The sequence below is a fragment of the Myotis myotis genome, unplaced genomic scaffold (genome assembly GCF_014108235.1).
Source record: "Myotis myotis isolate mMyoMyo1 unplaced genomic scaffold, mMyoMyo1.p scaffold_m19_p_3, whole genome shotgun sequence".
NCBI classification, from domain to species: domain Eukaryota; kingdom Metazoa; phylum Chordata; class Mammalia; order Chiroptera; family Vespertilionidae; genus Myotis; species Myotis myotis.
In genome coordinates, this window is record NW_023416335.1 from 91,933,898 (window position 1) to 91,960,307 (window position 26,410).

Sequence of the window (26,410 nt, forward strand, 5' to 3'; positions counted from 1 at the left end):
AATTTGTATCTTTATCTTTTTCTTCTTCTTCCTCTTCTTAAAGGATACCTTTCAGCATTTCATATAATACTGGTTTGGTGGTGATGAACTCCTTTAGCTTTTCCTTATCTGTGAAGCTCTTTATCTGACCTTCAGTTCTGAATGATAGCTTTGCTGGATAAAGTAATCTTGGTTGTAGGTTCTTGGTATTCATCACTTTGAATATTTCTTGCCATTCCCTTCTGGCCTGCAAAGTTTCTGTTGAGAAATCAGCTGACAGTCGTATGGGTGTTCCCTTGTAGGTAACTGAGTTTCTTTCTCTTGCTGCTTTTAAGATTCTCTCTTTGTCTTTTGCTCTTGGCATTTTAATTATGATGTGTCTTGGTGTGGTCCTCTTTGGATTCCTTTTGTTTGGGGTTCTCTGCGCTTCCTGGACCTGTAAGTCTATTTCACCAGGTGGGGGAAGTTTTCTGTCATTATTTCTTCAAATAGGTTTTCAATATCTTGCTCTCTCTCATCTTCTGGCACCCCTATAATTCGGATGTTGGTACGCTTGAAGCTGTCCCAGAGGCTCCTTACACTATCTTCGTATTTTCGGATTCTTTTTTCATTTTGCTTTTCTGGTTGGGTGTTTTTTGCTTCTTCGCATTTCGAATCTTTGACTTGATTCTTGCGCTCCTCTGGTCTGCTGTTGGGTGTCTGTATAATATTCTTTATTTCAGTCAGTGTATGCTTAATTTCTAGTTGGTTCTTTATCACAACATCAAGGGTCTCATTAGATTTCTTGAGGATCTCACTACATTTATCGGTGGCTTCTAGACAGTTCTTGAGAGACCTTAAAAGTGTGGTTCTGAACTCTATATCCTCCATGGACAGTTTTGTCCTGTTTCTTTGTCTCCGCATTTTTTATGCTTTCTTGGTGCACCCCCTAGTGGTCTTTGTGCGCAGTCTTGTTGTAGTTAAGCCTTGATTGTTGTCGGCAATACCAGGGGTGATTTGACCTCCAGGCTAACTGGCTATGAGAGTCCACACTGACATTCTTTTTGGAAGAAAAAGAATAAAGTGGTGTTTTTTAAAAAATAATTTCTTAAAACTTGATCTTAAAAAAGATTTTAGAATGTATTTTATCTCAGTTCAATTTTTTTACCTTTGTATTAATAAGAATTAGCTTTAGCTTTTTACGAAGATGGCACCAAAAGCTAAGAAGGAAGCCCCTGCCCCTCCCAAAGCCAAAGCTAAAGCAAAGGCTTTGAAGGCAAAGAAAGCAGTGTTGAAAGGTGTCCACAGCCACACAAAAAAAGATCTGCACGTCACCCACCTTCCGACAGCCAAAGACACTAAGGCTCCGGAGGCAGCCTACATATCCTCAGAAAGGCGCACCCAGGAGAAACAAGCTTGACCACTATGCCATCATCAAATTCCCCTTGACTACCGTGTCAGCCACGAAGAAGATAGAAGACAATAGTACACTGGTGTTCATTGCGGATGTCAAGGCCAACAAGCTCCAGATCAAACAGGCTGTGAAGAAGCTCTATGACACTGATGTGGTCAAGGTCAACACCCTGATCAGGCCTGATGGCAAGAAGAAGGCATATGTTCGACTGGCTCCTAACTATGATGCTTTGGATGTTGCCAACAAAATTGGGATCATCTAAACTGAGTCTAGCTGCCTAACTCTAAATATAAAAATTTTACAGTGTAAAAAAAAAACAAAAAGCTTTAATGACATGCCAAAATATGTAAATTACAGTCATGTAATGTCCATTACACAGTCTATAATAAAATATTAGCTGGTTAATTTTAAATAAATTATACAACAGCCAAGGAAAAGAAAAGAGGGTGAAGAGAGTTGAAGTAAATACAGCAAAATCTTGGTGCTTGTTGAATCTGGGTGTAGTGTATATGGAAGTTTACTGTACTGTTTTCTACTTCCGATATGTTTGAAATTTTTCATGTTATTTTGTTTTCCACATCAAAAGTTCTCATACCCTGCTTTCAAATGCCAGGGAATGGGAAAGTTTGAACTTGGTTGTAAGAGATAGCTTCAATGCTGCCAAAGTTCCAATTTAAGGATGCTGGGCATAGAGTGTATGGGAACCCATGACACCAAGCGTTTATCGATTCTCTTGCAGTTCTGTAAGCTGTGGGATTTAGGTCACCCATTAGTTTAGTTTGCTAGGGCTGCCATAACAAAATAACAGACTAGTGGCTTAAACAACAAATTTATTTTCACACACTTCTGGAGACCAGAAGTCCCAAGGTATGGGAGGTTCAGCAAGTCTCTAGCTTGCAGATGGTCACCTTCTTGCTGTGTCTTCACATGGCCTTTTCTCTGCACCCCACAGCCCTGGTGTCTCTTGTGTGTCTAAATCACCTCTTTTTATAAGGACAACAGTTAGATTGGATTAGGGTTCACCCTAATAGTGCATTTTAACTTAATCACCCCTTTAAAGGTCTTATCTCCAAATATAGTTACATTTTGAGATACTGAGGGTTAGGGTTCAACATATGAATGGGGGGGGGGGGCGATTCAGCCTGTAAGAGCCTGTGTAAACTATTAACTAAATGTGTAATGGATGTTTATCCTCTGAGATATTTCCTTTTTTATTTGATATATGTGTTGGCATATTGAGGTTCCTTATATACCAATATATATAATATACTTAAGACCATTTTAACTGAATTTGGCTAATATTTCAGTTAACAAGTATTTTTGTTATATCTGCAACTTAAATGTTTTTCTGCAATTTTTATAAGACTAAATCTGGTCATGATAAATCTCTCTGATTAGAATGTATGGGAAAGTGATTTTCTTTTCTTTTTTATAGCAAAAATGGAGATTTATTGAAGAACAAGTACAGACTCCCACGTAGGGAGTGGGAAGAGTCCCACAGAATGGATTCCCAAGTAGGGAGGGGGAAAAGGGTCCCACAGAACTGACTCCCATGTAGGGAGGGGGAAGAATCCCCGGAAAGTGGTTTTCTTATAAACAACTTGACCTTTTGGCCATTTAAAGGAGTTTGTTGCCACACAGTTGTTACTTAAATTTCTTAAGGCCTATTTGCCCCTAAATCTTTTGCTGAAACCTCATAAAGTATCTTAACTGCCTTACCTTCTGATATATAGAATCAAATATTACCATTAGAGATCATATGGCACAGATTTCAATTACCCTTCATCTCGTATTGACTGATAGGTTGCTGTATTGAAAAGGTTTCTTGGGCCAATCAGGTCAGTCAGTAAGAAGGAATATTTGCCATACTGGATGTGGTCTAGTGCCCCCATAGCCATCTCACCTCCTCCCCACTTCTCCCCTGCCCCCCCCCCCCCAATCCCTTGTATTTTCCTTCCTTACATGTTTTGAGCACCTTCCAGGTGCTGAGGATACACCTAGCCTTCCTGGACTTTAGGAGGGGTGGGGGGGTAGGGGGAGAGATAGATAATAATCACATCCTATCTAATAAAAGAGAAACATAGTAATTAGCTGTACATCCGCTACCCTTCCCATTGGCTAATAAGGGCAATATACAAATTAACTGCCAGCCAAGATGGTGGCTGGGAGCCAGGCAGCTTGAAGCTAACATGAGGCTTGCTTACTTCAGTGACAGAGGAAACTAACGTTCCCCGCCTGCCTTGCCAGCCTCTGAGCTTGAAGTTTGAAACATTGTTACAAATATAGAAGCTAAATAAAACCCCAGAAACCTGCTTTCAGCCAGCCGGGATCTCAGAGCTGGAGTTGATACAGTGTTTCGATTATAGAAACCAAACAAACCAGATACCTGCATTCAGCAGCAGAGGCCTCAGAGCTGGAGCCTCAGAGCTAAAGCTGGCCCAGAATTAAAAAAGAAAAAAAAAAAGAAAAAAAGGAGCAGTTGGGAGCTTCAGTCACCCGCCAGCCTGAAAACAGCCCTCAGCCCCTCACCCAGACTGGCCAGGCACCCCAGTGGGGACCCCCACCCTGAAGGGTGTGTTACCAGCTGCAAACAGCCGTCATCCCCTCACCCAGGCTGGCCAGGCACCCCAGTGGAGACCCCCACCCTGATCCAGGACACCCTTCAGGGCAAACGAGCCGGCCCCCACCCATGCACCAGGCCTCTATCCTATATAGTAAAAGGGTAATATGCCTCCCAGCACCAGGATCAGCGGAGCCATGAGGCCTCCCGGCACCGGGATCAGCGTGACGGGGCAGCGCCCAAACCCCCTGATCGCCTGATCGCCCTGCGGCTCTGTGTGTGACAGGGGGCGGGACCACAACCTCCCTAATCGCCCTGCTCTGTTCGTGACAGGGGAAGGTGCCCCAACCCCCTGATCAGCCCTGCTCTGTGCCTGATAGGGAGGAGCTCCCCAACCCCCTGATCGCCCTGCAGCTCTGTGTGTGACAGGGTGCAGCGCCCCAACCCCCTGATCGGCCCTGCCATGTGTGTGGCAGGGTGTGGCGCCCCACCCCCACCCCCGCCCCCCACGGGGCCTGCTCTGTGTGTGACGGGGTAGAGCCATAACCTCCCCACTGGCTCTGCCCTGAGTGTGACAGTGGCGGGCCCCAACCCCCTGATCGGCCCTGCTCCGTGGGTGATAGAGGGCGGTGCTCCAACCCCTGATCCGCCCTGCTCTGTGTGTGACGGGGAAGCTCCTCAACCCCTTGATCAGCCCTGCTCTGTGCATGACAGGGGGGAGCTCCCCAACCCCCTGATGTCCCTGTTCTGTGCGTGACAGGGTACAGACCCCCAACCCCCTGATGTCCCTGTTCTGTGCGTGACAGGGTACGGAGCCCCAATCCCCTGATGGGTCCTGCTCTGTGCGTGACAGGGGGCAGCACCCCAACCCCCTGATTGACCCTGCTCTGTGCGTGACGGGGTGGCACCGCAACCTCCCCATCGACCCTGCCTTGAGTGTGACAGGGGGCGGTGCCCCAACCCCCCAATCGGCCCTACCCTGAGCGTGACTGAGGGTGGCATCACAACCTCCCAATCCGCCCTGCTCTGTGCATGACAGGGGGTGGCGCCCCAACTCCCCAATCGGCCCTGCTCTGAGCCGGACCAGGGCCTGCATCTAGGGATTGGGCCTGCCCTCTGCCACCCGGGAGCAGGCCTAAGCCAGCGGGTCTTTATCTCCCAAGGGGTCCCAGACTGCAAGAGGGCACAGGCCGGGCTGAGGGCCCCCCCCCCCCCGCCAAGTTCACAAATTTTTGTGCACCAGGCCTCTAGTCCAATCTAATAGACAGACACGGTAATTGACCGTACCTTCGCTATGCCTCCCATTGGCTAATCAGCGAGATATGCGAATTAACCACCAACAAAGTTGGCTGTTAATTTGCATATGTAGGTGCAAAGCGAAGACTTAAGGCGGCTCCGGCCGCAGCAGCGAAGGCTTGAAGGTGGCTCCAGACAGAGCAGCTAAGGCTTGATGGCGGCTTCGGACGGAGCAAAGGCCTGGGTCCCGGGTGCCGGAGGAAAACCGGTGCCGGCAGCCAGGGGAAGGGAAGGCCTATTGCACGAATCTTTTTGTGCAACAGGCCTCTAGTAAATGAATAAAACAAATCCAGATATTGCTAAGTATAAAAAATAAAGTAAAAGGGACTGAGTACTAAATCCAACACATTTCAAACTCCTTGCTTCCCAAAGGAAGGTAAAAAATGCCTCCAAAGTGTTGTATAAGGGGTCAGAAAGGTATTAAAAGACAAATACCCTTCTGGGGGAGATAGGGGAGGGTGGAGGTAGGCAAAGTGGGGTGGGGTGGGGAAGGGGGACCCTGCAATAATAACGTTAAAATAATTTTTAATTTAAAAATGTAAGACAATGGGGGGAAAAAAGAGGAACAAATGTAATAATCTGAACAATAAAGATTTAATTTAAAAAAAAGATTAAAAAAATGTAAGACAAATACACATGAGGGTTAATTTTAAAATTGATTAATTAAAGGACAAAAATGTTATAATCAAACATGATCTCACGAAGTGTAATCCAAAGTTTGCATAAATCTTTAAACAAAAATGCCATGCTTTTAGATGGCTGCTTTTTCCATTGAAAAAATCATTTGATCCTGGAGTACTGAAAGGAAGAGTCAGACTCACTTACATGGTGCATATTTCAAAATGATCAAGTCAACCCTGTTTGGGGGCTGTTGTGTACAGCAAATCAGAAGAGAACCATCTTTGTACCCCAGGAATAAATCCCACTTGATCATGATGTATGATCTTTTAAATGTATGCTAAATTCAGTATGCTAATATTTTGTTGAGGATTTTTGTATTTCTGTGGTATCAATTCTCACTTTTCCTCTTACATACATTTCTGATTTTATTTATTTGGGCCTTCCTCTTTATGAGTCTGGTTAAACATTTATCAATCTTGTTTATCTTTTCAAATGAGCTCTTTCATTAATCTTTTATATTATTTAGATGCTATTTTGTCTATTTCCACTTTGATCTTAATATTATTTCCATGCTTCTACTCACTAGGTTTTGTTTTTCTATTCCTAGTTTCTTTAGGTGTTACATTACATTGTTTAATTCCTGTTTTTCTTGTTTCCTGAGGGAGACCTGTATTGCTATGAATTTCCCTCTTACGACTGCTTTCTCTGTGTCCCATGGATTTTAGATCGTATTTTTATTTTCATTTACATCAAGGTATCTTTGAGTTCTTCTTTGATCTCATTGTTAACCCACTTATTGTTTAGTAATGTGTTTTGAGCCTTTATGTTGTTTGTGTTTTTCAAGGTGTGTTTTTTTTCCTTTTAATTTTTAGTTTCATACCATTGTGATCAGAGAAGATGCTTGATATGATTTCAATCTTCTTAAATTTATTTAGACTTGTTTTATGGCCTAACATGGTCTATCCTGAAAAATGTTCCAAGTGCACTTGAAAAGAATGTATATTCTGCTAGTCTGGAGTGAAATACTCTAAAAATATCAATTAAATCCATCTGGTGTGTCATTAAATGTCTTTGTTGATTTTCTGTCTGAAAGATCTATCCATTGATGTCAATGGAGTGTTAAAGTTCCCTCCTCTACTATATTACTATCAATCTCTTTATGCCCATCAATATTTGCTTTATATGTTTAGGTACTTCTAATTGGGTTCATAAATGTTTACAAGTTATATGTTCTTGTTGGATTGATCTATTTATCATTATGAAATGTCTTTGTTTCTTATAGACTTTCTTTTAAAGTTTATTTTGTCTAATATAGGTATTGCTACCCCAACTTTTTTTTTTTTAATTTGCATGATATATCTTTTTCCATCCCTTTACTTTCAGTCTGAATGTCTTTTGATCTGAACTGGTTCTCTTGTAGATAGCATTTATATGGATCTTATTTTTTTATTGGAGCATTTAATCCATTTACATTTAAAGTTATTATTGATAGTTATATAGTTATTGCCCTTTTTTAATTCATATTTGTGCTCCCTTAAAAATTTATTCTTCTTAAGTCTCTTTAACATTTTTTGTTATACTGATTTATTGGTAATTAACTTCTTTAGCTTTTTCTTGTCTGAGAAACACTTTATCTTTCCTTCAATTTTAAGTGATAGCCTTGCTAGGTAGAGCAATCTTGGTTCTTGCTTTTCTTCACTTTGAGTATTTCCTGCCACTCGCTTCTGCCTTGAAATCAGCCGACAGTCTTATGAGAGGTTCCTTCTTGGTCACTGTTTTTCTCTTGCTGTTTTTAAGATTATCTCTGTCTTTAATCTTTGGCATTTTAATTATGATGTGCCTTGGTGTGGGCCCTTTTGGGTTCCTCTTATTTGGGACTCTCAGCACTCACTGGACTTGTCTTTTTCCTTCATAAGGTTAGGGAGATTTTCAGTCATTATTTCTTCAAATAGGTTTTCAAACCCTTGCTCTCTTCCTGCTACTCCTATTGTTTCATTTGATGTTGCCGAAGATCCCTTAAACTACCTCGTTTTTTGTTGTTTTGGCTTTTTTCTTTTTGCTGCTCTGATTGGATGTTTTCTGCTATTTTGTCTTCCAAGCTGCTGATTCAATTTTCTGCTTCATCTAATCTGCTGTTGATCTCTTCTAGTGTATTATTCATGTCCGTTATTGTATTCTTTATTTCTGACTGGTTCTTTTTCTAGTTTATGTCATTTTTTTTGTTTGCTATCTCTTTACTGAAGTTCTCACTCAGTTCCTTGAGCATCCTTTTAGCCATTATTTTGAACTCAGTATCTTGTAGATGGCTTGCTTCTGTCAATTAGTTTTTCTTCTGGGGATTTCTCCTGTTCTTTCATTTGGGGCATGTTTATTTGCCTCCGCATTTTTGGCTGCCTTTCTTTGTTTCTGTAGACGTGCTATGTCTCCCAGTCTTGATAGGTTGGCCTTAGGCAGTAGGTGTGTGGGGCCCAGTGTGGCAGTCTCCCTGACCCACCTGAGCAAGGTACTCCAGGAATTTCCCTTGTGTGGGTTGTGTGTGCCCTCCTTTATAGTTGAGCCTTGGTTACTGTTGGCATGTCCATGGCTGAGGCTGACTCCCAGGCTGTTTGGCTGTGAGGTTTGGCCACTGTATGAGGGGCTATGCAGGGGCCTGACCCCAAAATCAGAACTTGCCACAGTAGGGCCTGTTGCTTGTTGAGGCCTCCCTTAGGGTGTGCCACTTGTGGAGATAATTGGGTGGTGTTCTATTGTGGTCTGAAGCCAGACCTCAGGTATTTTGGTTCTGGAGCTTCTTGGGAAGGACTCTGATGCAGGTCAATTTTAGATGCTGCCTGTGACCAATTCATGGTTAAGAGGGGCTAAGCTTGGAACCAAGGCCAGCTACCACCAGTACTGGGCCTGGAGCAAGTTAGCAAAAACCCAAGGCACCCTGAGACCCACTGCTGCATGCTGGCTGCCTATTAGGCTTACCCACTGAAAGCCTCAGATAGTACACGAGTTGCATGCATGAGGCAGGTCCTCAAGGAATTATTCACCAGGTAGGAATGAGTAGTGTTCACCAGGTTAATACAGACTCAAACTCAGCACCAGTGCTGGATCTGAGGCCACGCAGAAAAAGTCTCAAGTTCACCAAGGCAACTGCCTGGGGCCTGAAGATCTTTGTGGTGAGATGGGGTCTAAGGGTGGAGTTAGTAGAGTTCACCAAGCTATAGATTAGATTTGGCCATGTGGTGGGAGGGCTCAACACAGGAAATGTGGCACCTATCAGCCATGTGAGAAGATGGGTAGGGCAACTAAAACCACACAACTCAAGTTTTTCCCTGTGTGGCTCTGGCACCCCCATGCCATTGACCAGAATTCATGAGTTTTTTTTTTAAAGACTGAAATGTGGACCCAGACTGGTTCCTGCTCACAGGGTCTTTGGCTGTGTGGAAATATAGTAATGCAGACATAGGGAGTTGTCAGGGTGGAGCTAGTGTGCCTCACCAATCTAATGCTGTGTGGGGGAAGTGCTCAAACCAGGAAAGATTGTGCCCATGGGCCATGAGTGAGGAGGACTCAACACAGTGTCTTTGGAGGCTCTCTCTCCAGCCCTGGCTCTGAAAGCACACCACTCAGTTTCTCCTTGTGAATCTGGCACTGCTCCAAGCTGATGTCGGAGCTGAGGGTGAGTGGCTGCAAGTTCCTAGCTATCCCTTTAAGGTGATACCTGGTTTTCTAGTAGCCTTCCATCTCACCTGGGCAGATAGAATCCCCACTGATTTTCACAGCCGGATGTTATGTGGGCTTGTCATCCCAGCACTAGTGTTTTGAGTTGCAGAGCCCACCTAGGACTGAGACTCATCACTCCTCAGGGGGGACCTCTGCAGCTGTGATATCCCTCCAAATTCTCAACTGCCACACATGGGTGTGGGGCCAGCCCATTTCACAACTCTGCCCCTCCTACCAATCTCAACATAGCTTCTTCTGTATATACTGTAGTTACATGACTTCTGTTCAGCTAGTCTTCAGATGGTTATCCAGACTGATTGTTCTATAATTTAGTTGTAATTTTGAAGTGGTCCTAGAAGCCGAATGCAGCTTTCCCCTACTCTGCCATCTTGGATGAGAATCTGCAGGCTTATTTTATACATGAATAAAGGAGAAGAGCTAAGGAAGATATATGGGACACACTGGTGGTAGATTAATGAGGTGGGAGAAAGCATGGGGGTGAAAAACTCCAGGAATCACAGAGGAAGGAACCACTGAAGTGAGGTATGAAAACTAGTAAGGCTCTGCTAAGGCAGATTGAGAGTGTGGGTGACATTCAGTTCAGAAGGAGCTGTAGACACTCCAGAAAGAAGGCATAAAGCAGCATGGTACACTTGAGGAAGCACAAGAAAATATGCCTTGAGTGTAGTGTGTGGGAAAGTGATGGAGGTGTGATGGGAAAGTCAGTCTAGGGAAATTATGAAAGACTTTGTATGTAAGGTTAAGAATTTTATCCTACAGGTGATGGGGAACTCCAAAAGAAGTTTGAATAGACATGACCAAATTTATGTTTTTGACAAGTCACTCTTAGGAGTAATGTCAAAAATAAGTCAGAGGGTTAAGGTGGTAATTGTTGTTATGTATATTTTATGTCAATCAGTTAATGAATGGGTAAAGATGCAGGAACAGTCTGCAAAAAAAAAAAAAAAAAAAGATCTGGACCAGGGGAGAGGCAGCTGGGACAATGTAATGGGGATGGATTCGACAGATACCAAAGAAATAGAAGGGAGAAGACAGAGTGACTGCTGCATGTGGGGAAAGGGAATGTAAACTTGAGCAACTCAGCAGATGGTAAAGTCATTCCCTGAGAGGAAATTCAGTCTGAAATACATCAAGTTAGAAGGACATGGGAAATCTCAGGTAGAGATGACTGGTGTGTGATTGGGTCTGGAGCTTAGAAAAAAAGTCTGAGCTATAGGTAATGCTGTTTGGAGAGTCATCAAAGAATAGGTGAAAAGTAAGTCTGCAAAGAAGAAAGAATAGAGGACAGGAATATCAGGTCAAACTGAAGCTGGTGACAAGCTGCTCTTGCTTCCTACTTTGTTCCTTTGCCCATAAATTGTTCTGAAAATTAAGATGAGTGATACATCATTGCATATCAAGTAAGCTATTAAGCAATATTATGCAAAAAGCTAAACACTGAAACATTTCAAACATAAAAATACAAGGAAATCTAGAATGAAAATTTGCTGGATTAAGTAAGTATGATGGGTTTAACTTACAGTATAAATATTATTAACCACTTATCACAGTACTTGGCACACAGTAGGTTTATGGAGGACCTTAAGTATGAACTTTCATATTTAGTTTCTTGGAGTCCATAAAATGGGAAGCTTGGTAAACACCTTTAAGCAATGGGTATTGTTATCATTAACTTGCATTTTTCATAAACACTACTCACATGCAGTACTGACTTCTATGTACAGCATAGATAAAATAAATATTTAACATAAAATACAGAGGCAGTGTCAATATGTGATTTTATGTTGGAAGAAGACAATGTTTTTTTTCATCCATCTGTTTTATGGATGACTCCCTGAGCTTTACTTCTCCACAATCCTGGACTAACATGGCCCTTGGTGCCTCAAAGAAGGAAATATTTCTTTTGAAAGTATTTGGCTTATTTGGAAAGCTGGCAGTAAATCTCTTTCAAGTAGATCTAAGGGAGGCTGCATTCACGTCATGCTCCACTAGGATGCCTTTTGCTTGGATGTAGCCAGAGTGAGTACTGGAGCACTTGCCTATCTTAGGATAGAGGCCATCTCAGGGCTTGATTTAGCAAATAGATGAAGAGGTCTTTCAGACTCCCCAGTGTCCTGGCAGAATGAGGTATACTTCAGGAACTCCAGCTGACATTTAATTTTATGTGAACATTGCTAGTAGTCAGCATTGGTTTTTTCTAATAAAGAAAATTCTCAAACTATCTAAGAGTTAACTGTTTACTTAAGAGTTCTAAATCCTGCTCCATTCATTCACTCATTTACAGAAATATTTACCAAGTGATTACTGGATACCAACTGAGAATATTAGATGTAGGGGTAAATGCAATTCCCTTCTAATATAAAATTCTTACCTTTTTTTTTCCTTTAAATAAGAGTTTGGGTTAGTTTTTCCTTTCCATTATAATAAACCTTCATGTCTAGTTGGGTTAAAAAAAAATAAAAAAATAAAAATCTCCCAAGCTCCTCATTCTAGCTACTAAAAATTTAAAGTAGAAGACCTGGTAAAACTCTATAGGTTTATGACAAGGTTTTGAAGCTATAAAATATCTGCTTAGAAAAGTACAGCATAGTAAGGGGATGAGGGCATGTGCTGGGGGGCAGGAGCAGGTGGGGAGAGGTCAGTGGGGGAAAAGAAGTGGAGACATATGTAATACTTTCAACAATAAAGAATTTTTTTAAAAAGTACAGCATAACTAGATATCTCAATAAATTTCCAACCAACTACATTTGAAATAAACCTATGGAAGAGTTTCATCCATAGGACTTGTCTGGGTTCTTCTTATCTAACCTCACATGTCTACCCTGCAGGAAGAAGCCAGGGACAGGGATTAAGTCAACTGAAGAAGGGAGTAAAAATAATGAGCAAGCCACAGAAGGATATGGAGTAATCAAATAGGAGCAGAAAACTGTGTGACATTCACCAGTTTATCTGAAGTTCAAGGAATATACACTTATTATAATTGAGCTCCTCAAACATTCTAATATCAAGAAAAGTATGTGAAAATTAATAGAAAATGAAATTTATAAGTGGTGAATTATACAATGTACACATATAATTTTGCAAAAGCAAACAATTAAGAACTTAAAAAATGATATCCAATTACTGGAGAAAAGATTCTTTTGTAGCATGTATTACAGTAATACTTGAGTCTTTTTAAAGGGAAAAATTCAAATGTAACCAGCTCTAAAAGAAGCATGTGATTTTACAGAAGTGGGCTCATAAAGAAAAAGATGTAAACTTGTGATCTAATCCAGCAGTTCATAAACTTTTTTATTTGAATCCCTTTATATTCTTAAAAATTACTGAGTACCCCAAAGAGTTTTGGTTTTCGGAGGATTTTATCAGTGACATTTATCACATTAGGAATTAAAACTGGAAATATTTTTAAATGTTGTTAATTCATTTACAAATAAAACCCATCAAAGGTTAAATAACTTATGAAAAATAACATTTTCTAAAACAAACAAACAAAAAAGGTGAGAAGAATGGCATTGTCTTACATTTTTGGAAATGTCTTTAATATTTGGTTTAATAGAAGAGAGCTGGATTCTCATATCTGCTCTTGCATTCAGTCTGTTAGCACAAATCACATAGCACTGAGAAAACTCCTCTGTACACTCAGGAAAGAAGGAGAGTAAAAAAGACAAATCATGTCTTAGTATTAAAAAAACAGCTTGGCTCTTGAGTAGCCTTCAAAGGGCTCAAGGACTTCCCCAAATCACATTTGAGAACCACTGCTCTAGTCTAATCTCCCTATTTTACATATAAGAATACTGGATCTCACAGAGATTAAGAGAGAAATCCAAAATTAGATGGCTTGCTAATGATAGAATACATATCCTAGGAGGTTTTTCTCACTTCTCTTGATTTAGGTTCCCAATCAGAAACCTAGGAAATATACCCTAATAACCTGTCCTGTTCACTCTAGTTAAAAGGACTATCACAATATATTACCAACAATCTTTTGTGTTAGATAAAACAGAAGAGAAAAATCAACAAACATGATAAATTCTACTACAGGCGTATAGTGTTAGCATCTGAATTAGGATCTCTATTTGAACTGAAACACTAAGGCAGATTCTACTGCACTTCACGCAAGCTGATAATGACAAACTGCACAGAAAATACCACAGTGAAATACAGAAAGCAGATTAATCACAATATCACCATTTAATACATTTTCTGAGTCTGGAATATAAATTATAATATAATCCCAGGAAATTTTTCTTAAGTACTGGCTGAAAGGGTGGTAGGCATATTAAGAGACTAAAAATAAACTGGTAATGATTTGGAACTTTTTAGATAAAATGGAGTTGTTCTGAACTACAGGTATTTTTCATTCTCTGGATCTTGTCTTTTTTTTTTTCTAATTAGGTAATCTTGTTCTTCCAGAGATGATTTCCTTTATATCCTACCAGATGATCCAAATCTTCCTTAAATGGATCGTAACCTTGTTCCTTTAAACAACGTAGGGCCCAGAAAAGCTGGTCCAGTGGAGGAAATTCTTCCCAAGGAACCCACTCCCAACCTAAAAAAGAAAGATACCATATCAACTTACTTAATTTGAAAGAAAACAAAGGTTATTTATTTTGGCAAGTTAACTTATACTTTAAAAATTAATTAAATTTTAAAATAATCTCCTACCAATAAAAGAAAGTACAATAGTGATGCTATGCAAATAATCTTAAAAAGAAGATGTAATCATTTCAAATATGCCATTATTTGAACATGAAGCCAAGTTTACAAGGTCCACATTGTGGTAAAATCCAGATTTAGTATGATTCAATTTTCACTTAAATATCTGGCTAAACAAAATGCACAGAACTTGATATAGGGTACACTACATTAAAATATACCAGTTTCCTCACCTACAATATACGGTAGATTACAGAATTTCTAAGTTCTCCTCCATCTCTTAAAAAAGTAATGGAAACTATACAGAGAATAAAAAATATTCTGTGCCATGGTATATCTTAAGATTGAAAGAAAAATATAGAAGGGACTCATTTTTTTTAAAATCTATTTTAGCAAGAAAGATTTAACAGTGTCTGTTGGTTGTAAAACACATGAAATCCTAGAAAAAAATATTCTAGGGAATAGCACTTTCTTTTATTTAAGTAACATAAAAGCACAGATGCTCATGCTAGGTGAATATATAAATACTAGAGGCCCAGTGCAAGAATTCGTGCACAGGTAGGGTCCGGCCAGACTGCCCCAATTGGGCTGGGCTGGCTGGGGGGAGGGGCCACATGCAGTTGGCTGGCCTGCCCCGCCTCCTGGTTGAATTCCCGGTTGAGGGGACAATTTGCATATCACCCTTTTATTATATAGGATCATGATAGTAAGATGTATACTCCATGTTCTAAATAAGTTTCTTTATAAATACATGACTAGAGCTATGTATAAGTACTGTTTCTTCCACTAACTATTTCTCTGGCTATAAATAGAATATGTAGTTTTACTCTGGGAAGGCAGGGAACAGATAATCCAAGAAATTGGAATAAGTTCAGGAAGGGCTAATTAGCAACTGTGGGCACATACTAACAGAGAGAGGAGAGGAGCAGGGAGAGAGATATAGATATTGCTCAACAAAGTGTTGCAAGATGTTAATTAACTGTTAAGTGTATCCTATGTCCTAGAAAAGTATCTGCATGACCCTCCTAATGATGATCAGATGGTTGGAGAAAAGATGCAGTAATTGGTAAATTGAAGCAGGACATCCAGATCCAGGACCTGACAAACATTGGACAGAAAATGTATCTCTACATTATAAATAAAATAAAGACTCACCAAGCATTTCACCTTGGTTAGGTTGCAACTGGGAAAAAAACTGAAAATAACTAAGAGATGCAAAGAGGAACAAGTGTTTCTGATCAACTCTGATTTGATGCTAGTAACCTTGGGGCTTATAAAATCACACCGCTTGATTTGAGCTTACTAGCATGTCAAAGGCTCAACAAAAAAAAGGCGGACAAGTTCAAAAGTTTATATAAATGAATAAAAAGAAACAAATATATATAAACTACTTAAAATTACTGTGCTTTAGGGGGTAAGAATACATACAGTAATATAGTAACAAAGTAGAATAGTAATTTTTTAGAAGTTATTTAAAAAGGAGGCCCTCGCCAGGTGGCTCCAGTTGATGCATGGTCCTGTACACCAAAATGTTATGAGTTCCATTCCCAGTCAGTGCACATACCTAGGTTGCGCATTTGATCCTGGTATTATATTTGTTTCTCACATCAATGGTCTCTCTCTCTCTCGCTCTCTCTTTCTCATTCCTCTCCCTTCCTCCTCTCTTTCTAAAATCAATAAACATATCCTGGGGTGAGGATAAAAAAGAAATGTTTAAACAAAAAGTAGGCCAATCTAGATACTATATTAGAGAACCTCACAGGAAGAGGTTTGCTTGCATATTCACTCCTTTGTTCCTTTCTTCAACATATTCTAGCACTGATTACAAGCCAGGCATAGTGTCAGGCCTGGGAAGAGTCAAAGATGAATGAGCCAAAATGTCTGTTCTTCATAGATTCAAAGTTCATTAAAGGAAGAAAAGTATGATTTGAAGTTGAATTGTTAAGCTAAACTCAAGACGCCTTCTGAGCATTAGCAAAAGATACCTAGAAGGCAACTAGAAATATAAGTCTGCAACTCAGAAGAGCAAGATAAGAAGTTATTATTTGAACTAGGATTTGCCAACACAAATCCCTCCAAAGGCCAGAAAGGGCAGGAGAACTACTGAAAAATGGAAAGGGTGAATGACACTTGTGACTAAAGGCTGTGGTAGTCAGTGACTTTGGTGTTTTATCCTCAGTACCTTCTCTACTAATAAATGGCTTCTTTATCTGCTTCTTGTGAAGGATACTAAGTATAAAACACACACACACACACATTTATTTCATCATATTCTTCTCTTCTAATCTCAGGACAGTTTGTCCATGGGAAAGATAAAAATAAGAAAATGTTGAGGGTCCTATCTACACTAATAAAAGAGAAACATGGTAATTGGCGTACGACCGCTACCCTTTTCATTGGCTAATCAGCGAGATATGCAAATTAACTGTCAGCCAAGATGGTGGCCAGCAGCCAGGCAGTTTGAAACTAACATGAGGCTTGGTTGCCTCAGTGACGGAGGAAACCAATGTTCCCCGCCTGCGGCTGCAGGCCTCTGAGCGGGCAGTTTAAGAAACTCTGTAACAAATACCACTGCACTTCAGCCAGCAGATTCGCAACATTGTAAGCAAAGGCCAGAAACCTACTTTCAGCAGCGGAGGCCTAAGAGCTGGAGCTATTCCTCAAGCTAAAGCTGGCCCAGAATAAAAAAAAAAAAAAAAAAAGAAAAGAAAAAAAGGAAGAGTTGGGAGTTTCAGTCACCCCCAGCCTGAAAACAGCCCTCAGCCCCTCACCCAGACTGGCCAGGCACCCCAGTGGGAACCCCCACCCTGAAGGGTGTGTGACCAGCTGCAAACAGCCATCATCCCCTCACCCAGGTTGGCCAGGCCCCCCAGTGGGGGCCCACACCCTGAAGGATGTGTGACCAGCTGCAAACAGCCATCATCCCCTCACCCAGGCTGGCCAGGCACCCCAGTGGGGACCCCCACCCTGATCCAGGACACCCTTCAGGGCAAACCAGCCGGCCCCACCCTTGCACCAGGCCTCTATCCTATATAGTAAAAGGGTAATATGCCTCCCAGCACCAGGATCAGTGGAGCCATGAGGCCTCCCGGCACTAGGATAAGCGTGACAGGGGGCAGCGCCCAAACCCCCTGCTCGCTCTGCAGCTCTGTGTGTGGCAGGGGGTGGGGCCACAACCTCCCTATCCACCCTGCTCTGTTCGTGACAGGGGAAGGCGCCCCAACCCCCTGATCAGCCCTGCTCTGTGCCTGATAGGGGGGAGCTCCCCAACCCCGCCCCCCCCCCCACGGGCCCTGCTCTGTGTGTGACGGGGTAGAGCCATAACGTCCCCATCGGCCCTGCCCTGAGTGTGAGAGTGGCAGCGTCCCAACCCCCTGATCGGCCCTGCTCTGTGGATGATAGAGGGCGGCGCCCCCACCCCTCCTGCCCCCCCACGGACCCTGCTCTGTGGGTGATAGAGGGCAGTGCCCCACCCCCCCGCCCGCCACCCCTACGGGCCCTGCTCTGTGTGTGACAGGGTAGAACCATAACCTCCCCATCAGCCCTGCCCTGAGTGTGACAGTGGCGGCGCCCCAACCCCCTGATTGGCCTGCTCTTGGGTGATAGAGGGCAGCGCCCCAACCCGCTGATCCGCCCTGCTCTGTGTGTGACAGGGGACGGTGCCCCAACTCCCCTATCGGCCCTACTCTGTGAGTGACAGGCGGGAGCTCCTCAACCCCGTGATGGGCCGTGCTCTGTGCATGACAGGGGGGAGCTCCCCAACCCCCTGATGGGCCCTGCTCTGTGCGTGACAGGGGGGAGCTCCCCAACCCCCTGAAGGGCCCTGCTCTGTGCATGACAGGGTACGGAGCCCCAACCCCCCTATGGGCCCTGCTGTGTGCGTGACAGGGGGCAGCGCCCCAACCCTGACTGGCACTGCTCTGTGTGTGACAGGGCTGGCGCTGCAACCTCCCTATCGACCCTGCCTTGAGTGTGACAGGGGGCGGTGCCCCAACCCCCCAATCGGCCCTATACTGAGCATGACTGAGGGTGGCATCACAACCTCCCGATCCACCCTGCTCTGTGCATGACAGGGGGCGGTGCCCCAACTCCCCAATCGGCCCTGCTCTGAGCCCGACCAGGAGCTGCACCTAGGGATTGGGCCTGCCCTCTGCCACCCGGGAGCAGGCCTAAGCCAGCAGGTCGTTATCTCCCGAGGGGTCCCAGACTTCGAGAGGGCCCAGGCTGGCCTGAGGGACCCTGCCGGGAGCCGGTCCATCCTTGCTGTTTCAAGGGACCTGGCATATATGGCATACTGTTCTTAATATGTTTGCTCACCTTCTTGGCACTATGTGTTTTAACCAAGGTCTCTGAGAAAGGTTGTTTCCCCAGGTAGGGATTTTCCCCTGAAGTTAGGGAGAGAATAAAACCTCTTAGCTAAGTGCCAGGCGGGTAATTAATCACTTTAACTATGAACAATCATGCTTAAGCTACATAATCTTTACTCCCTGGAATGCAGACAAGAAACACCCTAACCTTTGTAATAGAGATTGATAGGATTGGAATCAACTGGTATAAATACAGATGTAAGAAAACAGAACCAAGAGAGACAGAACCTAGGCACAGAACCTACACAGAACGTTCTCTAGAGACAGAAGAACTTCGCTGGAGAGAACATGGCAAAAGATCCTGGACTGAACCTGACTACAGAAATTGGCAAGAGAACCTGACTAGAACCTGGTAACTGAACCTGGCTGGAGGACCTAGCAAGACAACATGGATACAGAACCTGGCTGGAGATCCTAAGCAGAACCTCTCTGGAGATCCAGACCAGAACTTGGCTGGAGATCCTGGCTGGAGATCCTGGCTAGGCTGCTGATCAACTGAACACTGTCTCCGTGTCCTTCCTTCTTCACCGACTCCGTCTACGCCTTTGGGGATCCCTGGACCTGCTGGGGTTGGACCCCGGCATATGGCGCCCGAACAGGGACCCCTAGGTAAGCACCCCGCACTCGGGACGGATAGGACTCCACCGTAGGAAGAGGGTGGATAGTCTTCGCCGACTCCGTCCACACCTTTGGGAACCCCAGGAACAGGATTCCCCTAGGTAAGCCCCCCCCCATTGAGAACCCCCACATTCGGGACGGATAGGACTCCACCAGGGTACTGCAGACCCCCCTATAGAGGATAAGTAGGGTAAGAAGGTGAATAGTACAGAACTTAGATTGAGAAGATGTGCCATACTGAGTCCAAAGAAAGAAGACTCTGTATTGATCTTTAGATTAAGAAAATGTGCCATACTGAGTCTAAAGAAATAAGACTCTGTATTGATCTTTTAACACATATGCTTGCTAGCAGAGGAATTAAGGTTACTCCCAGTCAGACAGAACGTTTTATACAAGAAGTATGTCCATGCTTTTCTGAGGAAGGAAAGGTAAATGTAAAGGCATGGGAGGAGGTAGGCCTAAGGAGCCTTATCCTTAACCCCACTGCAGCCTTTCCACCCTGGGAAAGTGCAGGATTGGCAAGCTCTCCCTGGGGTGATAGATCAGGACTCAGGTAATAGTGGAAAGCGCCAATCCTACTCTTAAAATGGATACAAGAGAGCATTTCGGGTTTTTCTTTTTAATGCCCGATTTTAAAAAATAAAAAAGGGGGAATTTGCCGGGAGCCGGTCCATCCTTGCTGTTTCAAGGGACCTGGCATATATGGCATACTGTTCTTAATATGTTTGCTCACCTTCTTGGCACTATGTGTTTTAACCAAGGTCTCTGAGAAAGGTTGTTTCCCCAGGTAGGGATTTTCCCCTGAAGTTAGGGAGGGAATAAAACCTCTTAACTAAGTGCCAGGCGGGTAATTAATCACTTTAACTATGAACAATCATGCTTAAGCTACATAATCTTTACTCCCTGGAATGGAGATAAGAAACGCCCTAACCTTTGTAATAGAGATTGATAGGATTGAATCAACTGGTATAAATACAGATGTAATAAGACAGCAAGACACAGAACTCAGAAGACAGAAGGAAGAAGACAGAACCTACACAGAACCTAGAGACAGAAGAACTGCGCTGGAGAGAACATGGCAAAAGATCCTGGACTGAACCTGACTACAGAAATTGGCAAGCGAACCTGACTAGAACCTGGTGACTGAACCTGGCTGGAGAACCTAGCGAGGGAACATGGCTACAGAACCTGGCTGGAGAACCTGGAGAACCTAGCAAGAGAACATGGACACAGAACTTGGCTGGAGCTCCTAACCAGAACTTCACTGGAGAACCTGGAGAACCTGGTGAACTTCACTGGAGATCCTGACAAGAGAACCCGGCTATGATGATCACCTGAACGCTGCCTGTGTCATTCTTTCTTCGCCGACTCCGTCCACACCTACGGGGAACCCCTGGACCTGCTGGGGCTGGACCCCGGCAGGACCCCCTCTCCCCCCCGAGTGAACAAATTTTTGTACACCAGGCCTCTAGTTTATATAATAAAAGCCTAAGCAACTGTTATGGCGGAATGACCAGAATGACTGGTCACTGTGATGTGCACTGACCACCAGGGGACAGATGCTCTACCCCCTGGTGGTCAGTGCGCTCCCACAGGGGGAGGGCCGCTCAGCCAGAAGCCAGGCTCACAGCTGGAGAGTGCAGCGGCAGTGGTGGGAGCCTCTCCCGCCACCATGGCAGCACTAAGGAGCAGCAAGCCAAGTAGTAAGGAGCAGTGAGAAGGCAGGCGGTAAGGAGCAAAGGGTCCTGGACTGTAAGAGGGATGTCTGACTGCTGGCTTAGGCCCGCTTCCCGGGGGGGGGGGGGGGCGGGGGAGGGGACTCTGGACTGCGAGAGGGTGCAGGCCAGACTGAGGCCCCCGCCCACAGTGCATGAATTTCATGCACCAGATTTCTAGTCCTATATAATAAAAGCCTAATATGCTAGGTGTCCGGTCATCCAGTCAGCCATTCAACCAATCAGAGTGTAATATGCTAATGATATGCTAAGGCCGCTGAACTGCTCGCTATGATGTGCACTGACCACCAGGGGGCAGACAGTCAACTGGTCGACCAGTTACTATGACATGCACTGACAACCAGGGGGCAGACACTTCGACCGGTAGGTTAGCTTGCTGCTGGGGTCTGGCCAATCGGGACTGAGCAAGATGGGCTGGGCATGCCTGGTGCCCTCCTGTGTCCCTCCCCAGCCCTGATCGTGCACCAGTGAGTCCCTCGGCCTGGCCTGAGCCCTCTCGCAATCCGGGCTGAGGGACACCCTGCCCCAAGTGCACGAATCTTGTGCACTGAGCCTCTAATCTTAAAATAATAATCAGTGCTTATTACCTGAATAAATTATACCTCAAAACTAATTTTTTAAAATGCAGTTATATGTAATATTTTTTTTAATTTTTATGTTTTTATTTATCTTATGAGAGGGAGGAAGGGAGAGATAGAAACATCGACGAGGGAGAATCATTGATTGGCTGCCTCCTGCAGCACCCCACCCCTACCAGAGATCAAGCCCGCAACCCAGGTATGTGCCCTGACCAGGAATTGAACCATAACCTCCTGTTCATATGTCATCACTCAACCACTGAACCATGCTGGCCAGGTTATGTAATATACCTTTCTTCAAAAAAAGTAAATTGAGTCCTACCAAAAGAACTAAAATGGAAATATACATATATAAATTTAAATGTAATACTAAGGAGCCAATTAACTGCCTCTCCCTACAGCTTCAGAGTGTCAAGACTATTGGTTTTTGTTTCCACTATTATTGTTCTGAGCTCTCCCCTCTCCAGTTCCTCATTTTATGTGGGATAATTAGGGATGTGAAAGATAAGAGGGACTTGTAGAGAATACCCCAATGAACCCACTGAGCCACTTCTTACCTACTTCTCCTGCCTTCCACTTTTTTTTATTTTTTATTGATTTCAGACAGGAAGGAAGAGGGAGAGATAGAAATATCAATGATGAGAGAGAATCATTGATCAGCTGCCTCCTGCACACCTCCTACTGGGGACCAAGCCCACAACCCGGGCATGTGCCCTGACCGGGAATGGAAACATGACCTCCTGGTTCATAGGTTGACATTCAAACACTGAGCCATGCTGGCCAGGCAGCCTTCCACTTCTTTGGGCATGAAAAATTTATCCTACGCCAACTGAAGACCTCTGGATACTTTTGAGGCGTTTCTTGGTGTGATAAGTGATATAAGAAATATATATATTTGGTCTTCATCCCTTTTTCCTGGCAGAGTTCCTAAACCCTTTGTAATTTCCTGAGTGACAGAGACGAGAGAATCATCTTTGTTATCCACAAAATACCCCTTTCAACCATAATTTTATGCTAATAAGATGACTGGTAGCTGGGGGCCCCTGGATAGCTTCAGGATGGGGGCTAGTCACCAGAAAGACCAAGGCTTAATTAGAGGGTTGGAACTTTCAGCCCTACCTTAGGGGAGGGAAAAGGAGATTGAGACAACCATCAATAGACGGTAATTTAATCAATCATAAGTTCTTTTTTTTTTTAATTAAATCTTTATTGTTCAGATTACATTTGTTCCTCTTTTTTCCCCCCATAACTCCCCTCCTCCCAGTTCCCGCCCCACCCTCCGCCCTCACTCCCCACCCACTGTCCTCATCCATAGGTGCACGATTTTTGTCCAGTCTCTTCCCGCATCTCCCATACCCCTTTCCCCCCCAAGAATAGTCAGTCCATTCCCTTTCTATGTCCCTGATTCTATTATGATCACCAGATTATTTGTTCACTTGATTCTTAGATTCACTTGTTGATAGATGCATGTTTGTTGTTCATAATTTGTATCTTTACCTTTTTCTTCTTCTTCCTCTTCTTAAAGGATACCTTTCAGCATTTCATATAATACTGGTTTGGTGGTGATGAACTCCTTTAGCTTTTCCTTATCTGTGAAGCTCTTTATCTGACCTTCAGTTCTGAATGATAGCTTTGCTGGATAAAGTAATCTTGGTTGTAGGTTCTTGGTATTCATCACTTTGAATATTTCTTGCCATTCCCTTCTGGCCTGCAAAGTTTCTGTTGAGAAATCAGCTGACAGTCGTATGGGTATTCCCTTGTAGGTAACTGAGTTTCTTTCTCTTGCTGCTTTTAGGATTTTCTCTTTGTCTTTTGCTCTTGGCATTTTAATTATGATGTGTCTTGGTGTGGTCCTCTTTGGGTTCCTTTTGTTTTGGGTTCTCTGCGCTTCCTGGACCTGTAAGTCTATTTCTTTCACCAGGTGGGGGAAGTTTTCTGTCATTATTTCTTCAAATAGGTTTTCAATATCTTGCTCTCTCTCATCTTCTGGCACCCCTATAATTCGGATGTTGGTACGCTTGAAGCTGTCCCAGAGGCTCCTTACACTATCTTCGTATTTTCGGATTCTTTTTTCATTTTGCTTTTCCAGTTGGATGTTTTTTGCTTCTTCGCATTTCAACTCTTTGACTTGATTCTTGCGCTCCTCTGGTCTGCTGTTGGGTGTCTGTACAATATTCTTTATTTCAGTCAATGTATGCTTAATTTCTAGTTGGTTCTTTATCACAATATCGAGGGTCTCATTAGATTTCTTGAGGATCTCACTACATTTATCGGCGGTCTCACCAGTCTTTTCGAGGGCCTTACTAAGTTTATCGGCAGCTTCTAGACAGTTCTTGAGAGACCTTAAAAGTGTGGTTTTGAGCTCTATATCTTCCATTTCTGACATTTGCATCCTGTTTCTTTGTCTCCGCATTTTTTTATCTTTTCTTGGTGCACCCCCTAGTGGTCTTTGTGCGAAGTCTTGTTGTAGTTAAGCCTTGATTGTTGTCAGCAATAGTGGGGGTGATTTGACCTCCAGGCTAACTGGCTATCATAAGTTCTTATATAATGGAACCTTCGTAAAAACCTTACACAACTCAGTTTGGAGAGCTTCCAGTTTTGTGAACACATCAAGATGCTGGGAGGGTAGCATGCCAACCTGGAGAGGGCATGAAAGCTCCTTACCCATCCCAGATACCTCACCCTATGCATCTCTTCCATTTGTCTGTTCCTGAGTTATAATCTTTATAAGAAACTGGTAATGTAAGTAAAACATTTTTCTGAGTTCTGTGGGCCATTTTGGCAAATTATTAAACCTGAGAAGGAGCTATGGGAACCCCTGATGTACAGTTATGTGGTCAAAATTACAGGAGGTCAGGTGTAATTTCTGCATGGTGTTTGAAGAAATTGGTACTGAGCTCTTTAACTTTTGGGATCTGATGGCAACTCTGGATAGATAGTGTCAGAACTGAATTGAAATATAGGCCATCCAGTTGATTTTTGGAGAGTTGGAGAATTGGTTGGTCTGAGGGGAAAAACACCTATTTGGTGTCCAAAGTGTTGTGAGTAAAAACAACTCAGCTCAGACTTTGCTAGTTCATTTTAGGTGATTCCAAGTAGTTACTTTTTAAAAAATTTGTATGACTCAATAGACCTTTGAGTGGAACATTGCTTCTGTTCATTCAATCAAATTAATCTCTAAAACAGGTTAGATATGATTTATTCATTCTATAAATATCACTTCCTCCAAGCCTCTGTATACATGTCCCCTTCTCAAAGGCCCTTCCTAACACAGCACACATGCACCACTACCCTTATACAGTTTTTCCTTCTTATTCCTTATCATTATAATTATAAAATATCTGCTAAATTGCCGCCTTTCCCCCGACTAAATTGCAAATCCCAGGAGGTCAGGGACTTCATTCTATACACCACTGTTTCTTTAGTGCCTCTCTAGAACAGTGTCCAGCACACAGTTCTCAGTGGGTATTTACTGAATAAAAACAGTCTTCCATAAGAGAAAAGAAATTAAATACTTCCATCACATGAGACCACTTGCATAAAGTTTCATATGGAAAATAATATAATCAGTAAGTTTGATATTTTTCTCTTTAGTTCCTTTCATCAGATTTGAAGAGATGAAATATGTAAACCCCTTGGAAGAATGCTTAACATGGAATAAATAATAAACATCAGTTATTGCCATTAAAATTTCCAGAGCACTCAATTCAACACAGCAGGAACAGATAACTGTTTTGTCAGGTTAATCATCCCCTAGAAAAGAAAATTATTACCTCTCTTGCACAGGTGAGAAAACTGAGAAAGACACATTAAATGTTTTACTTAAAATTATAGTTTGTAAAAAAAATTAAATACTAACAATAAAACTAATACTTACTGAATACTTATTGTGCTCACAAGGTTCTTAAATGCATTAACTCATTTTCCCCTTACAACAACCCATCTGAGGTAGTTACTATTATCACAGATGAGAAAGGAGGCATAGAAGATAATAACTTCTCCAAGATCACAAATTTCTAAGTGGAAGAATCAAAATACAAACCAACTCAGGAGCCAGTTCTCTTTCCTGTTATATCCTTGTGATTCCAGGACTTAAGAATATCTATATTTCCATATGAAGAGAATCTATGTGGCAACATAATGTAATATTCCTTCAGAAGATTTACTTGTCTAAATTTAAAAATGCATTACTATAGATAATTCTCTTACTTTCATTTTTTTCAGGCTCTACATTCTTAGGTTCTGAATCATGAGTCACATCCACCTCTCCTTTCATTAATATAGTGACATAATGGTAATTCTCCTTCTCAATGAAAGAATTCACAACCGAAGCAAAACGAACATTTTTCAGGTGAAGAGCTGCTTCTTCCCAGGTTTCCCTTTGAGCACATTCTTCCCAGCTTTCACTGGAAAACAGAAACATACTATTATATTCAATTCTATTCATTTAATTTATTTTTTGCCTAGATAATCCTAGTATAAAGCAAAAATAACTGTAATTGGTTCATTCTTTAAACAATAAATCAAACCCTGCCTTTGACATTCTGTATATACTGTATCTAGTTATCAGGAGAGAAAAAGGACTTCATATTGAATAACAAAAAAATGAACATTTAGGATGGTGGCCAAAAGGATGGTAGTGAGGGAGAGTGTAAATGAGGGAGCAAAAGGAGAGTGTGTGGACGTGTGGTGTGTGTGTATGTGTATGTGTCTGAGTGAGGGACAGCTAGATCTTGCAGGACCTTCGAGGGCTAACGGGCCAGGCTTCCCTAGCTGGGTAGCCTCTGCTACTGCTGCAATCTCTCCCAGAGCACTGGCTCTGCCACAGAGGCTGTGCCATCTTGAAGTGGAGAGCTGCTATGACTGGGAGCACA

The 26,410-nt window shown here is 42.8% G+C and overlaps 1 protein-coding gene and 1 pseudogene across 3 annotated transcripts in view; one reads left to right on the forward strand and one right to left on the reverse strand.

The window, feature by feature from the left end:
- The window catches only part of NUDT15 (nudix hydrolase 15), a 45,634-nt gene that overhangs the window by 1,413 nt on the left and 17,811 nt on the right, over positions 1-26,410 (reverse strand). Inside the window, exons 2-4 of one of the 3 annotated variants that reach the window (XR_004965999.1) lie at positions 25,746-25,942; positions 14,018-14,130; positions 13,103-13,212 (exon numbers count right to left, since the gene is read on the reverse strand). Coding sequence is in view for 2 of the 3 variants with exons in the window: in XM_036298690.1 (XP_036154583.1) it covers positions 13,973-14,130; positions 25,746-25,942 (355 nt within the window). In the remaining variant the exon portion in view is untranslated. Of the gene's footprint in view, positions 1-13,102; positions 13,213-13,748; positions 14,131-23,959; positions 25,183-25,745; positions 25,943-26,410 lie in introns of those variants that run through there. The other 2 variants (XM_036298690.1, XM_036298691.1) reach the window with 2 other exon arrangements.
- LOC118650332 lies at positions 998-2,840 on the forward strand (annotated as a pseudogene).